The sequence below is a fragment of the Aquarana catesbeiana genome, linkage group LG08 (genome assembly GCF_042186555.1).
Source record: "Aquarana catesbeiana isolate 2022-GZ linkage group LG08, ASM4218655v1, whole genome shotgun sequence".
NCBI classification, from domain to species: Eukaryota; Metazoa; Chordata; class Amphibia; order Anura; family Ranidae; genus Aquarana; species Aquarana catesbeiana.
Genome location: NC_133331.1, coordinates 274,563,049 through 274,578,694, shown reverse-complemented (window position 1 = coordinate 274,578,694; position 15,646 = coordinate 274,563,049). Strand labels below are relative to the sequence as shown.

At 45.5% G+C, this 15,646-nt stretch overlaps 1 protein-coding gene across 3 annotated transcripts in view; it reads left to right on the top strand.

The window, feature by feature from the left end:
• The window catches only part of TMEM134 (transmembrane protein 134), a 48,114-nt gene that overhangs the window by 11,462 nt on the left and 21,006 nt on the right, over positions 1–15,646 (top strand). For 2 of the 3 annotated variants that reach the window (XM_073597294.1, XM_073597296.1), the window contains exon 2: positions 14,506–14,649. In XM_073597294.1, coding sequence (XP_073453395.1) covers positions 14,533–14,649 — 117 coding nt within the window. In that variant the 5' untranslated portion in view covers positions 14,506–14,532. Of the gene's footprint in view, positions 1–3,672; positions 3,724–14,505; positions 14,650–15,646 lie in introns of all 3 variants that reach the window. The other variant, XM_073597295.1, reaches the window with a different exon arrangement.

Here is a 15,646-nt window from a genome sequence, read left to right as displayed (position 1 = left end):
AAAACTTTTCCTTTTAAATGGCAAGAAATAGCAATTCAATATCTAGGGATATATATCCCAAGAGATATGGCTAAATTACAGGAGTTAAACTACTTGCTATTGATCCGAAAAGTTATAAAATCACTTCAAGGATATGATAGTGGTCTATTCATGGATGGGGAGAATTAATGTAGTAAAAATGGATATATTGCCAAAATTACTATATGTATTTCAGGTAATATCTTTGGTTCCTTCAATTAATTTAATGACACAGCTATGCAAAGCCATAGGAAGCCCTGAAGATATTAATTCTTTACAACTTAAATCGTTCCCAGTTTTGAGCGGGAAAAAAAGAACTAACAATTTTTGTGACATCAATACTAAAGATATGGGACACGGTGATGAAAAGGAAATGACTATCTACGCTTGATGGGCCTATGACCCCACTATTTTCTAACCCTGAATTCCCACCAGTGCTAGAAACTACACATTTTTATTAAATGGAATAGGTCAGAGAACACAAGGATAGTACAGACCTTAGTGGATGGTAAAATTCCTTGATTAGCTGAATTGGGGTATGAACGAGGACAAAAATGGATGCAATACTGCCAATTATATGCGTATATTAGAACAAGTTTACAAATTTCCCTGATCAATAGACCATTAACTAATTTTGAGCAAATTCTAATACAAGAACAGAAACCGACTCGTAGTTTTATCAAAATATGATGTATATATATACTTCTACTTCCTTTTGGGTATTTGGAGGAAATCCCATATATGAAAAAATGGAGAAGCCAATTTTACTGGAAGAAAGCATTTCAGTTAAATACACAAATTATCGATAACAACTAAACCTAAGGAAAGAAACTATAAAATTATGATGAGATGGTATTGGAGTCCTGTCGATTTACATAAAATAAATGGAGATACTCGCAAACGTGTTGGAGATGTCTTAAAGAAAAAGGTACAATGATGCATATATGGTATGTCCATTGGTGAAGGATTTCTGCCTTAAGATATTATATATCTGGTGGTATCAGGAACTGAGGTACAACCAAGTATTGGTATCTTAATATTATCTTTTCCTTGGATCAATGAAAGCTGGGGCGGATGTCCTTCGCCACATGATCACAGCCGCTAGAACAATAATGGCTTGAAAATGGAGAAAAGCAAGGTCCCACAATAATAGAATGGGTCTGTGAGATGAACGAAATAATATACAATCTGTATAAGTGTTTTAAAATTAATAAAAAGATTAAAAACAAACTCTTGATGCCTGTAAATGCTCCTAAATGCTTGTATAAGCATTAGACCCTTTCCGTGGCGGACATCGATTTTCCCTTTGCAAAAAGGAGGTCTATTGGATCTTTAGGATGGATACAAGAATTCCTAAAGGCCTAAACCATGAGTGGGACATGACCCACTACTATGAATGGGTGTCCCATTAACAGTGTCATAATCATTAATATATTGATATACTGACTTGCTTCAGCCATCTATAAACTAGAGTGATTGTACATTCATATATTTACACACTCAACATACCCTTAAGTACAAGATCAATATATCACTCATCTCTGTACCACCTTGAGTGTCTATTGGAACATTTAGGGAATTCATTTCCCCTTTTTTTTTTTTTTTTCTAGTAGTTGTACAGAATAATAAAATATCTATCTGGAAGAAATTGGGTTTCTGGCGCGGGCTTAACCACTTGCTGCCCGCCCACCGTCATATGATGGCGGGACGGTGCAGCTGTTATCCTGGGCCGCCATCATATGACGGCATGGCCTTCCAAGCCCCCCCAGGGGGCGCTCGCGCGGCCGCGATGTCCGCCGGGCACCCGCGATTGACCGGTAACCGAGCAGGACCGTGGATCTGTGTATTTAAACGCACAGATCCACTTCCTGTCAGATGGGAGACAGATGGTGTGTTCCTTGTACAGAGGAACACCGATCTGTCTCCTCCCCGTGAGTCCCCTCCCCCCACAGTTAGAATCACTCCCTAGGAACATAATTAACACCTACAGCGCCCCCTCCTGGTTAACCCCTTCATTGCCAGTCACATTTATACAGTAATCAATGCATTTTTATAGCACGGATCGCTGTATAAATGTAAATGGTGTCAAAATTGTCCGATGTGTCCGCCGCAATATCACAGTCACGATAAAAATCGCAGATCGCCACCATTACTAGTTAAAAAAAAATAATAAAAATGCTATAAATCTATCCCCTTATTTTGTATAACTTTTGCGGAAACCAATAACCGCTTATTGCGATATTTTTTACCAAAAATATGTAGAAGAATACATATCGGCCTAAACTGAGGAAAAAATTTGTTTAAAAAAAAAAATTGGATATTTATTATAGTAAAAAATATTGTGTTTGAAAAAACAACTTGTCACTTTTGTTTTGTTTATAGCGCAAGAACTAAAAACCGCAGGGGTGATCAAATACCACCAAAAGAAAGCTCTATTAGTGGGGAAAAAATGATAAAAATTTCATTTAAGTACAGTGTTGTATGAACGCGCAATTGTTATTCAAAGTACGACAGCGCTGAAAGCTGAAAATTGGCTTGGGCAGAAAGGGGGTGAAAATGCCCTGTATGGAAGTGGTTAAACAGAATTTCGGGGCCAATGATTCCTGCAGTCCTAGATTTTCTCCAGACGGGGCAGACCTGAACTTGGCAGTTTGTACCCCCAAAGTACAGGTATCAGCGTTGTCTAGTTTTCCAAAGTAGGAGGCTTATAGAAGAGCCCCTAACCAAGAGGTTTCTTACGGCCATAGGTTGTAGAAAGGGCTCCCAGGACAAGTATATTCTGTCTTGGGATATATTTCTGGTGCTGCAGAATTATTGTGGGGGTGCCTTTTGAACCACTAGAAGAGCTACTGATAATAGTTATTGACCTTAAAGACGGTGTTTCTGATAGCACTGGTATCCGCAAGAAGAGTCAGCGAGGTCCAGGCTCTCTGTCGCGGAGCCTTTCTGCATCATTACTCTCTAGATCCAGCTTTTCTTCCAAAAGTACCATCTTACATTTATAGCTCTGAAGAGATTGTGATACCTTCTTTTTGTGGGGAGCCTAAGAAAAAGGAGGGATGATTTTAATAAGATGTCTGATCGCTTACATTGAGCGCACCAAAGAATGGCAAGTTTCCTCAAGCCGGTTTGTAATGTTCGCAGGCCCAAATGTGTAAAAAAAAAAAAAAAAAAAAAAAAAAAAAAGCCTTGACTCAGTCGTCTGGAGTAAAGGCTCATTCATCCAGGGCAGTATCGACCTCTTGGGCTGAAAGGGCTGGAGCATCTCCCCTCCAGATTTGCAATGCAGCAACCTGGTCCAGTTTCCAAACCTTTGTACGACATTACAGGCTGGATCTGCTGGCCAGCCAGGACCAGTCTTTTGGCAGGAAAGTTCTGGAGGCTGTGGTCCCACCCTAATCAAGTATTCCTATTTTGTCCTGTCTAAGCTATCCTGGAAGATGGAAAAACAGTGTTATTGTTAACTACTTTTTCCCGGAGTCTTCCAGGACGGCGTCAATCCCTCCCTTTTTTATTTTGTGATGCTTATACTGTCATATAGGGAGCTTCGCTAAGAGAAATGTTTATTCTGTGCCTTTGTTTATTTGTTAATACTGAGGGGCTACTGCCTGTGTCTGCACTTTTATAATGTGGATCATGTGTTTCCTGTGCTAGGTGAAAGGAGCGTATCTCTCTGTAAGCAATCCTGGAAGAAGTAGTTAACAGGTAATAACACTGTTTTTGATGTCTTGCCACAGATTTTCAATTGGATTTAGGTCTGGACTTTGGGCCATTCTATCACATGATTTTAGTTAGGGGTGTCAGAGTAAAGGGGGCTGAATACAAGTGTATGCTACAATTTTCACATTTATTTGTAAAAAATGTTGAAAACCATTTTATCATTTTCCTCCCACTTCACAATTATGTGCCACTTTGTATTGGTCTATCACATAAAATACATTCATGTTTTTGGCTGTAACATGACAAAATATGGAAAATTTCAAGGGGTGCAAATACTTTTTCAAGGCACTGTATAACACTATGCATCCTATAGAGCAGTGGTGGCGAACCTTGGTACCCCAAATGTTTTGGACCTACATTTCCCTTGTTGCTTATGCACTCTGCAGTGTAGTTGAGCATCATGGGAAATGTGCTTCTAAAACAGCTGGGGTGCCAAGGTTCGCCATCACTGCTATAGAGAGTAGCTCTCAACGCGCCCCAACAGGTCATGTTTTCAGGCTTTCTATTTTGCACAGGTGATTTGCACAGTTTCACTGCAATTACCACAGCCGTTTCATCTGAGGGAAATCCTGAAAACATGACCTGTTGGGGCGCCTTGAGGACTAGAGTTGAAAAACGCTGCTCTAGGTTAAATTGCACCGACAGATTTATTCCTTACACAAAACACTTATCACAACGAATCGCATACACCTTTTACCTCTTCCCACCTAATGAGTGACTATCAATGATGCTTAATTAGTCCCCACACGCATGAGTTCCCTATCCCCTATGTGTTGGGACATGGCCTGGTTGGAGTCCAGGCTGAGGTTGCTACTCAATCTATCCCTGTAGGACAACATGGATATGCAACTTTAAGGGGTTTCTCCTCTTTCCTTTTAACTCTTGCAGGAGCCAGGACGGACTACACCCTGTGTGTGTGTGTGTGTGTGTGTGTGTGTGTGTGTGTGATCTGCCGATTTTCAGATCGTTAGTATGGTGATTCCGGCTTTTCATCCGACAAAAGCTGGATGTGCAGACTATATAAAATTTTTGTCGTACGTGAACTCGACGTCTGTTTTTCGTTTTATTAAGTGCAGTTTTCTTACGAAAAAATATCGTAAGAGCAAGACTAAACATGCTCAGAAACAAAAGAATACATACAAAACTAGTCAACACGTGACGTGTTGACTAGTGACGTTCTGAAGTTGTATTCGCATGAGAATTTTTGTATGGTGAGTAACCTCTTCACTTTCAACATGAGACTAGCATGCAACCAAAAACAGACGAACGGTCATCCGAAAATCTGATCGTGTGTACAAGGTTTTAGAAAACTTCCAGCGTCACAGCACACAGCCGCTCTGCAATGTGTCACAAGGCACCGCAAAACTTACACATCACCGGAGACTCAGGCAGAGCGCCTGACAGTGCAGGCAGGGAAGGGGAGACACCTACATGGGGAACCCTATTACAGAGTCCTAAAATGAGACTCCTCAGCCGGGTCTGAACACTGTGTCCGTGTTTCAGGCGGACTGAATCCCGGACACATGATTCAAAACCTGTACTGTCCGGGTGAATCCCTGGTTAAAGTCCTTGTAAAATGATGTAATCAATTCTTTAAAAATTATATAATGTGCAGTGTGTCTCCTTTAACTTTATTGTAGAAAATGGCTTATTTACAGCGTCGCTGGGCGCTCACGTGACCCACCGGAGCTCTTCTTCCCACGCGCCGAATACTGCAAAGGGAGGGGCCGAGATTCCTGCTGACGTCAGCCCCCCTCGAGCACTGCAGAGGGAGGGGCCACTGACGTCAGCCTGGAGGAGAGGAGAAGATTTCCGGCGGGGTCACATGAGCGCCCAGCGGCGCTGTAAAGAAGGTATTTTCCACAATAAAGTTACACAAGGAGACACACTGCACGTTATATTTTTTTTTTTTTTTTTTCTTTACAAAATGGATTACTTGTTTTTACAAGGACTTTAACTATGGCTTATATTGCAGCCATCTCTGAAAATCACGATGGATCTTATTTTCGGGGTGGGGCTTATTTTCGGGGAAACGGAGTAGCTATCAAAACTCGCACAGACTGGAGTACAGTTTTTCTTTCCCAGAGTTGTACTATCCATTACTCCATCATATACAAACTCCCACTTATGTTTTTGCACCTTGGCATTTTCCCATATTGTCTTTCAAAACAGCCACCTATGAGAGACCTCGGCTCCTCTCTTCTGAGGGAACACCACCCAACCTAGATTTAAAAGGCATGCTCTGGGGACTAGTAGTGCTATGCCTCAGAGAGAGGTTACCTGGCAGCCGCACTGTTTTTTTTTTTTTTTTTGTTTTTTTTTTTGTTTGTTTTTCTGTTGCCACCCCAGCTCTCCGAAAGTTGTGTCGTGGGATGCTCCGGAGGCCCGCTTTTAGGTTCTCAGTGGAGACTCGGGAGGAGGCACTGTTCAAAGTCGTCGTCCCCCCCCCCCCCCGCATTCTGGTTGCGAGCCGCGATGGAGCTCACAGTGTGGGTGGGGTCACTTCCGGCAGGGGTTGTGCACTTCTCCTTGATCCACGGCTTCCGGTTCCATCCGCGGATGCTGAAGGCGGGTCGGGCTTTGGCTGATGGGGACCCGGAAAGGTTGCACAGGCGGCTGGAGATCCCAGAGGCAAGACCATCCTTTTCATGACGGGAGCGTGTCAGGCAGCGGCCATCCTGGTGGGGGGGGAGGGTTGCATCCCTTACCTGTCTGCCCCTGCAGCTCCACTGGTGGGGCTTCCTCTTGGTGGTCGGAGGGGAGGAGGCACATGGGACCTGGGGGCTGGTGATTCCCGGGGGGGGGGTCCCTACGGGTCTGGCTGGTGGAGGGGGGAGGTCCCAGGGCTCGGACTACCTCACAAACGGTTACCTGCCAGTTGGGCGGGTGCTAAATCCCACAGCCCCAGACTGTGCCTCACCAGTGATAGTAGGATACAATACCCTTTCCTGCTGGTAACCTCTGGACCGGAGGTTTCCATTATTAGATTCACAATGGCATCAGAGCCTTCAGCGGGGGAGTGGGTGAGTACTGCTTTCCCTGTCCTCAGTTTCCGGGGAAAGCCAGGACCGCGGTGATGTTGGGCCCCATAAGCGTGGGTCACAAAGGCAGCATGGCGGAGTGCTTTCCTCGCTGACAGCATAGCTAGTATATGTAGGGGTAAGAGGAAGCCGCATAGCTATTGTGCTCCAAGCTGGCCCACGGGAAGCATACAGCGGGGTCACTTCTGGGGGCATATGACGTCATCAGCGGGCGCCGGACACGCTAGTTAGTCTCCATACGGCGCAAACTGAGCATGGATGGTAGCTCAGAGGCTAAGGGCTCTGACTGGTCTGCTGAGGACCTGAGTTCAAATTCCAATGAGGGAAAGCTGTTCGTGTCCTAGGTACTGCACAGCACCTCCTGCTGGAAATGTGGCAGCTCCATGGTTTAGAGGTGAGAACTTCTGCTTGGCATCCCTGCGGGTCAGGTGTTCAAAAGGGGAAGACCCAGCAGCTGCTGTGGACCACCAAAGGGGTGGGATGGACTCTTCTGTGACACCTGCACAGGCAGTGGAAGCAGGCCTCAGCACCTCACATGTAGGCCTGGGTGGCTGACATTTTCTGCCTGGCAACACTGAGGTGGTTAGTTCAGATCCCCCAACATTCCAGTACTTCCATCAAGTTGTGGGTTCTCCCTGTGTTTTATGTGAGGTATCTTACAAGCCCCAAACACAGGCTGGCATTTGATAAACCTGGCTACATTGGCTAGGTAGTGTGCACTCATGACCAGAGGGGTCAGCTCAGAGTCTGCACTATAGGCACTGTGGTGAAAACTTTGCCTGTGTGGGACCAGCAAACCAACGCGCCTAAAATCTTCAGGCAAGGGTCTTCAGGTTCTCTGGGTCGACCCACAAACAGTGAAGAAAAAGAGCTCACATTGAAGGTGTTGCACCAAAACGGTGCCTTAAACATTGAGGTCATGAGTTTGAATCCCAACCAAGCTAGCACCCTGCATTTTTCACTAGTGTTTTGATGTTACAGGGTTGCCTGATATCACCTGATATAGGAGACTAAACAGGGCATATCTAATGACCAGGGCTCGGTATCAGGGGGTGACCCCCTGGATGGCATCATGGAGGGTTAAAGGCCTTCAGGTGACCAGACCCTAGTAAGATACAAAGGTTTCTGGAACACTTGTTAAGAAGTGGGAGAAGGCCTGGATGGTGAATGCAGTAGGCCCCCTCATTACAAAATTTCTATGGATGGGTGGTTGCAGGAGGACAAGAAAAACACTCTTGCTCCACAACCAAGGCCAGAGCAGTGGGAAAGGGTGTTTCCTGTCCATTAGGTCTGATGGAAGCCGGGGAAGACTAGGGTCCAGTAACCTCTGCTCCCACCAGATGCATTTTTTTTCCCCCACAGATCCAGACTTACCGACCTAGTCTTGGGAGACGACGGGGTATTGTTGGATTCCATGCTCAGGAGAATGAACTCTCTTCTGAAAGGGACCTGTGATTGTCTTTATCGTAGGAAAATAAACTACTGTGGCATTTATACTGGTGTTGCGCATCTCGGAATATTATCTGACACAATTGCAGACACACATTGATGCACAGTCAGTAAGAGCCCCCCAAGTGGTGGGTGACTAACAGCATGTCCAAGACTGTGCAATATCCCTCCCACAGGGGAATTGTTCTTTGTCCTGGGCCGGAGGCGATTCTTGAATCACCTAGCTGACAGGATGACTAAAACTCAGTGGAGACCTCCTCTTGCAGTTGCAGGCACTTCCATCTGGACTGTTTATAGGGCGGTTAACCCTGGGGTCTCGAGTTTCCTCTGGGAACTCTGGTTTCCTCCCATAAAACTTTCTCTTTGCCAGTCAACCGCAAAGAATTTGACTGTATCATCTGTTGCTTCTCTTGGCTAATACTGACCCCAATATAGTATAAGGGACACTGGACACTCCTGGCAGCAGAAGGATGCTGGTTAGCCAGAATAATCCTTTATTCCGGTCATTGAAATAAACTAATGCTCAAGCACTAAATGCGTGCTTAGAAGGGTTTATGTGCATCAAGGGTTTTTCCCAAGGCGTCTTTCAGGACAGCACCTGAGAGATAGCGACTCCACCCACCGGAAACAGGAAACACCTTCTTCCTCCAAACTTTAAAGGGAGGCGCCTCCCTACCATACCTCAGTTTTTGTGTTTCCTCCGGCCCGGAGGGAACATCTTTTTGAAGGGGAGTCAAGGTCTCTCAGATGCCTGGGAGACAGGGCTTCTTTTTCATTTTTTCCTCCTTTTTGGAGACCCGCTGTCCTCCCGGCCTACCCAAGCCTTGGCAGCGGTAGCAATCGGGCTCCTCTTCCCCTCCTGGTGCTCGGGGAGAGCCGTAGACCCGGTGATCCGCGCGGTCATAGGAGCGGCGGTGCGCGTGCGCCGCCGCCATGTTTTTTTGGCCGGCAGGCGCGGCGGAAGTGACAAGGCGGGTCACTGGGTCAGCAGAAGCGTCATTTCCGGCGTGGATGCGAGAGGGGAGGAGGGAGGACAGGAACTGGCGCCTACTTCCGCTTCCGGTCCGGTGCAGATGCACTATGGGAGTCCGGAAGCGGCATATGAAGCCACAGGTGGAGAGCTGCACACCAGAGATGGAGGACTCAGCGTCTGCAGCGGTGGGGACAGGCACAGGCGCCAGTAAAGCTCAGGTAGGAGCAGCAGTTTAAGTCTGCCTTTCTTCCTTTTCCTGGGTTTGGTCTATTTTCTTTTTTCTTACCCCCTAGTGGCAAGGGGCCTGTCTGGGCACTGGAGGCTGACTGGTTTCTTCTTAGTGCACCTGTGGGTGATTCTTGTGTAGCTGAGACCGGGTCTCACTAAAAGGTCCCCTGGTTTTTTTCCCTTTTTTGTTTTTTCTCTCACAGGCTAAAAGCTCTGACCCAAAAAAGAGATGTCCTTCTTGCAGGGCCAAAATGGGAGAAAATTGGAAAAAAGTCTTATGCAGTACATGCATCACTTCTTTAGTTAAGGAGGAATCAGCTTCGGTTTGTGATGATCTGGTTGCCTCTGTAAAGAAGGAACTATACGCCACGATTCAGACTTTTCGTGACTCTTTAGTTAATCCAGCTGCTAGTCAGCCATCCACTTCTGAGGCTTCCCAGGGTTCTATTTCTTTCCCCATGGTAGAAGTTTTACCTGAAGGCCCCCCTATCAGGGAAGAGCAGTCCCCTACTCCTTCCGTTAAGGATTCGGAGGAGGAGGGTGAGGAAGCGGAGGTGGCTCCTTCCAAATTTAAGCTTTCCCTAGAGGAGGTAGACGGACTCCTTAAGGCTATCCATGTTACACTTGGCTTAAGTGAGGAAAAGAAGGAGTTATCTCTTCATGACCGCATGTATGCAGGGTTAAATGAGCCTAAGGGGCGAACATTTCCAGTTCATTCGGTCATTTCTGACGCCATTACTAAAGAATGGCAAGATCCAGAGAAAAAGCCCTTTTTTTCCAGAGCCCACAAAAGGCACTTCCCTTTTGAGGAGGACCCTTCTGCGGTGTGGAATAAGGTGCCCAGGTTGGATGCGGCCTTTTCACAGGTCTCAAGATCCACAGACCTGTCTTTTGAAGACATGGGTGTTCTAAGGGATCCAATGGACAAACGCATGGATCTTTTGCTCAAAAGATCATGGCAATCAATCATGAGCAATTTAAAACCAGCAATGGCCACAACCTGTGTAGCCAGGAATCTGGAATACTGGGTGAACCAACTCAGATCTCATATAGTGGCAGATTCCCCCAAGCAGGAGATCTTAGATTCCTTTCCTACCCTGATTTCTGCGGTTGCTTATATTGCTGATGCTTCGGCTGAAGCTATCAAGATGTCAGCTAGGTCTGCAGCTTTAGCAAATGCTGCGAGAAGAGCTTTATGGCTAAAAACCTGGCCAGGTGATACAGCTTCAAAGAGTAAACTTTGTGGTATCCCCTTTTCAGGTGACCTTCTTTTTGGCCCAGATCTAGATAATATCCTAGACAGAACTGCCGATAAGAAGAAGTCCTTTCCGGTCAAAAAGAAAAAGCAGACCCCAAAACGTCTTTTTCGACCTCAAAAAACTCAGCAGCAACAGCAGGAAAGTAAGTTTCAGGGCAGGAGGAAAAATTGGTCTGCGCAAAAGGCGAAGGGCAAAGGTGGAATTCTCTTCCGTCCTCCTTCACAGGCCGAAAACTCACAATGACTCATCTCTGCGGGTCGGCGGAAGATTACGGGAGTTTCTTCCGCAGTGGTCAGTGATAACTACAAATCAGTTTATTCTGACCACTCTCTCGCAGGGTTATACTCTCGAGTTCGCCAGAAGCCCCCCAAGAAGGTTTCTGGTAACAAATGCTCCTCGAGATCCAATGAGGGCCCTGGCCATGAAATCCTCTCTGGAGGAACTAATGCAACAGGGTGTAGTAATCCCAGTGCCACCAGAGGAATGGCACGAGGGCTTCTATTCACAGGTCTTCCTGGTAAAAAAACCAACAGGAAGATTTCGTTTAATTCTAAATTTAAAGCCACTAAACAGAGCCATCAAATACAGAAGGTTCAGGATGGACTCAATTTTCACCGCCAGAAATATTCTGACTCCAGTTTGTTTCATGGCGTCAGTGGATTTAAAAGATGCATACCTGCATATTCCAATCTCATCCCAGTCCCAGGGGTTTCTCAGGTTGGCGGTAAGGTTGGAAGGCAGAATTCAGCATCTGCAATTCAGAGCCCTACCCTTCGGGCTATCATCCGCACCCCGAATTTTTACCAAAGTAATGGCAGAGGCCCTAGCTCCGCTGCGTCTTCAGGGAATCGCAGTAATTCCTTACTTAGACGATCTGCTATTTTTCGCCCCCTCAAGAGAGGAGCTGAGGAGCAATTTAAGCAGAGCATGCAGCCATTTGGAGTCTCTAGGTTGGATCCTAAATCTCCAAAAATCTTCCCTGGAACCATCTCAGGAGATTCGGTTTCTAGGGTATATAATAAATTCGGTAAGCCAAAAAATTTTTCTTCCTTCAGAGAAGAAAGGAAAAATCCAGGATACAGTGTCTTTTTTGCAGACCAACCAGCAGCTGACGGTAAGATTGGTCATGTCAGCCCTGGGGGTTCTGACTTCGTCAATGCCAGCTGTTCAGTGGGCAAGACTACACTTCAGACATCTGCAGGCTTTTCTTCTGAGATCTTGGGATCACAATTTAGAATCCCTAGACTCAGAGGTAAGAGTTCCAACCCAAGTGAAGAGGTCACTATGGTGGTGGAAAAGGCAGGATATCCTATCGGAGGGGTTGGTCTGGGCCTTTCCAATCGAAAAAAGGCTGACAACCGATGCCAGTTCCTGGGGTTGGGGAGCCCACCTAGAAAAAGGTTTCACTCAGGGAAACTGGTCCAGGAAAGAGGCGACCAAGTCCTCAAACTGGAGAGAACTCAAGGCGATCGACTTGGCTCTGAAGTCATTTGCTCAGGGGCTTCAGGCCCAGCATGTTCAAATACTAACAGACAATGCCACGGCAGTGGCTTACATAAACAGGCAGGGAGGTACAAGGAGCAAATCGCTGCAAGTACTAGCCATGAGCATTCTCCGTTGGGCAGAAGGACACTTGCTGTCGTTATCAGCAGTCCATCTAAAGGGATCCCTGAACGGAGTGGCGGATTTCCTGAGCAGAAACCCCATTCGGGAAGCAGAATGGTCGCTGAACCCAGAGGTTTTCGCCATGATTGTCGAGAAGTGGGGGCTGCCAGAGGTGGACCTGTTCGCCTCAAAGGAGAATGCCTTGGTTCCGCAATTTTTTTCCCCAAGCAATCACGACGGGTCACTAGGAACAGATGCCTTGGCGTATCCATGGAGATTCCATCTCTGCTACGCTTTCCCCCCATTTCAGTTAATTCCCTTAGTATTAAGAAAAATTCAAAGGGAAACGGTACCGGTTGTCCTAATCACGCCCTTTTGGCCAAGAAGGGCTTGGTTTTCAACCGTTCTGAAAATGGCGGTCAGGCCTTATTGGCATCTGCCCCTCAGGCACGATTTACTATTTCAGGGACCGGTAAATCACCCAGAGGTAGCCACTTTGGCGCTCACTGCTTGGTATCTGAAGAGCAGCTCTTAAGGAGCAAAGGTTTTTCCAACCGGTTAATCTCTACGCTATTATCCAGTAGGAAAAGGGTGACTAGAAATATCTATTCCAAGGTCTGGAAGGTTTACAATACGTGGTGTAATTCATCTGACCAGGACCCAGGGAGTCTCGTTACCATTCTGGAATTTTTACAGGTTGGTGCTGACAAGGGACTAGCAGTTAGTACCTTGAAGGTACAGGTGGCTGCGCTAGCAGTGTTCCTAGAAAGATCTGTGGCCTCAGATCCATTGGTAACCAGATTTTTCAGATCCCTTACGAGATCCAGACCAGCACCACTTAGGTTGTTTCCCAAATGGGATCTGTCGATAGTCCTCCAGGCTCTAACAAGGAGTCCCTTTGAACCTTTGGAAGAAGCGCCACTTAGATATCTCACTTTTAAGTCTGTGTTTCTGATTGCCATGGTCTCTGCACGAAGGATCAGTGAGCTTAATGCTTTATCAGTTAAGGAACCCTATTTATCTATCTTCCCAGATAGGGTTATACTTAGAACAGATCAGAAATTCTTACCAAAGGTAGCTTCAGTACAAAATCGTGTTCAGGACATTGTACTTCCGACCTTCTGCCCCAACCCAGTAGGGGAGAAGGAGACTTGTTTTCACATGTTGGATGTTAGAAGAGTTTTGTTATGTTACCTGGAAAGGACAAAGCTCTTTAGACGTTCAGATTCTCTGTTTGTGTTATTTTCAGGCAACAGGAAAGGTTGCCAGGCTTCTAAAATCTCTTTAGCAAGGTGGCTGAAGCTAGCCATTTCAGAGGCTTATTCGCATGCAGGCGTGTCTCCTCCTGCAGGAATTTCTGCACACTCAACAAGAGCATTAGCGGCCACTTGGGCAGAGAGAGCTGGTGCCACCCCTGAACAAATCTGCAAGGCGGCAACTTGGTCAAGTTTTCACACATTCGTGAAACATTACAGGCTGGACCTCACATCTGCTAATGATCAGGCGTTTGGCAGAAAGGTCCTGCAAGCTGTTGTCCCGCCCTAAGGGGGTAAGTCTCTGTTATCCTCTCAGGTGCTGTCCTGAAAGACGCCTTGGGAAAAACCAAGTTAGACTTACCGGTAACTTGTTTTCCAGAAGTCTTTCAGGACAGCAACATCCCGCCCTATTGTATTGTATATACTATGCTGTGACTAACGTATGTGTTTATGTGTTCCAGCCGGGGCCGGAGGTCTTCTCTACTACAACTGAGGTATGGTAGGGAGGCGCCTCCCTTTAAAGTTTGGAGGAAGAAGGTGTTTCCTGTTTCCGGTGGGTGGAGTCGCTATCTCTCAGGTGCTGTCCTGAAAGACTTCTGGAAAACAAGTTACCGGTAAGTCTAACTTGGTTTTTCTGCCAAAACGCCCCTCTCCTGAATGCAATTTTTCCGTGTTCAGGAGAGGAGCATTTACTGCCTCTAAATGCTGCTGCTCCTAAACTCTGGTAAAAGTCTATGTGCATGGACACGTAGGCTTGTATTGAGTTGTGTTCAGGAACTTCAGCAAAAAACACCAAAAGCTCCAAAAAATGTGAGTTTAGGTACAGCGGTGTGCAATAAGGCCTAAGGGTTTTGGATCTGTAGAGTTCATAATTTGTCATAAATTCATACATGGCTGATGTGGAATGTGTTGATTCTTACCAGATTTTCTTTACATTATCTCTCCATACTGTGTAGGTCAAACTACAGCGTTCTACAAGTTTGATGGGTAATTTCACTATTGATGATGCATTTGAGGTGTCTATTGAGGACACTGGACCAAGATTTGGGGCCCTGCATTTTGTCGGAGATGAGAATCAGCAGAATCGGCATAAGTACAAGGTGAGTTCAAATATAAAATACAGTATTGCATAAGCTTTTTTTACATAAAGGTCTGTACTGAAATCCTTAAGATTGCCTTACATTAAATTGAACTTTTCTGTCTGGTCGAAATATATACCTCAGGTTTTGTGTGTGAGATGATGTGGTTTAAATTTCAGGAAATGTAAGGCCTGGTTTACACCTATGCATGTTGTGTGTTTTTTTTTTTTTTGTTTTGTTTTTTGTGCGTTTTCAGTTTTACAGAAACGCACTACAGTCTATTTAACATGGTTTCCTATGGATGTAGTTCACATCTGTGCATTTTATGGAAAGGGCTAGGGACTTTTTTTCTGGTATTTGGTTCCATAGACTTCAATGGATCAAAAGTGTGTATTAAAAAAAGCGAAATGCACCTGGAATATGTAAAAGTGCAACCTGCATAGGTGTGAACTGGGCCTAAAAGTAGAAGTACGGCTTCCATTTACAAAAAAAAAGTCTGCTACAGAATTTATTATAGGTGCATCTGCATTTACAGTCTTCACTTAATCCACCTGCAAAGTCCCACAAATACCGGATAAGCCTGTCAGTGAATGCAGCTTCCTGTGTGGCAACAATTTTGCATTTTTCTGAGTTCAGGGCAGAGTTGCCACGCTCTTGTAGACTGTGCCTGCTTACAGTAGTTCGACCAATAAAAAAAAAAAAAGCCGCAAATGGAAACCTCCGTATACACAATCCTATACCCACAGTTGATCCAGAGTGTTGATGTGTTTGTGTCTTATTTAAAAGGTATTTCTCATTATATTGGATTTTATTCAAGTGCAACTAAAGGGTAATCCTTTGCTCTGGAGCCTGCAAAATCTGTAAGAAGCCAGGTAGTATATTAGCACCCAGTATTTGTTTTCCCCATTACTGTAATGCCACATCTGGCTCTCGTAATTGCTGTTAACACCTCTTCAATCGTGCTCTTGCTGGGATTATAATCCATTAATATAATAGTTTCTTTAATCGAGAAGGCATC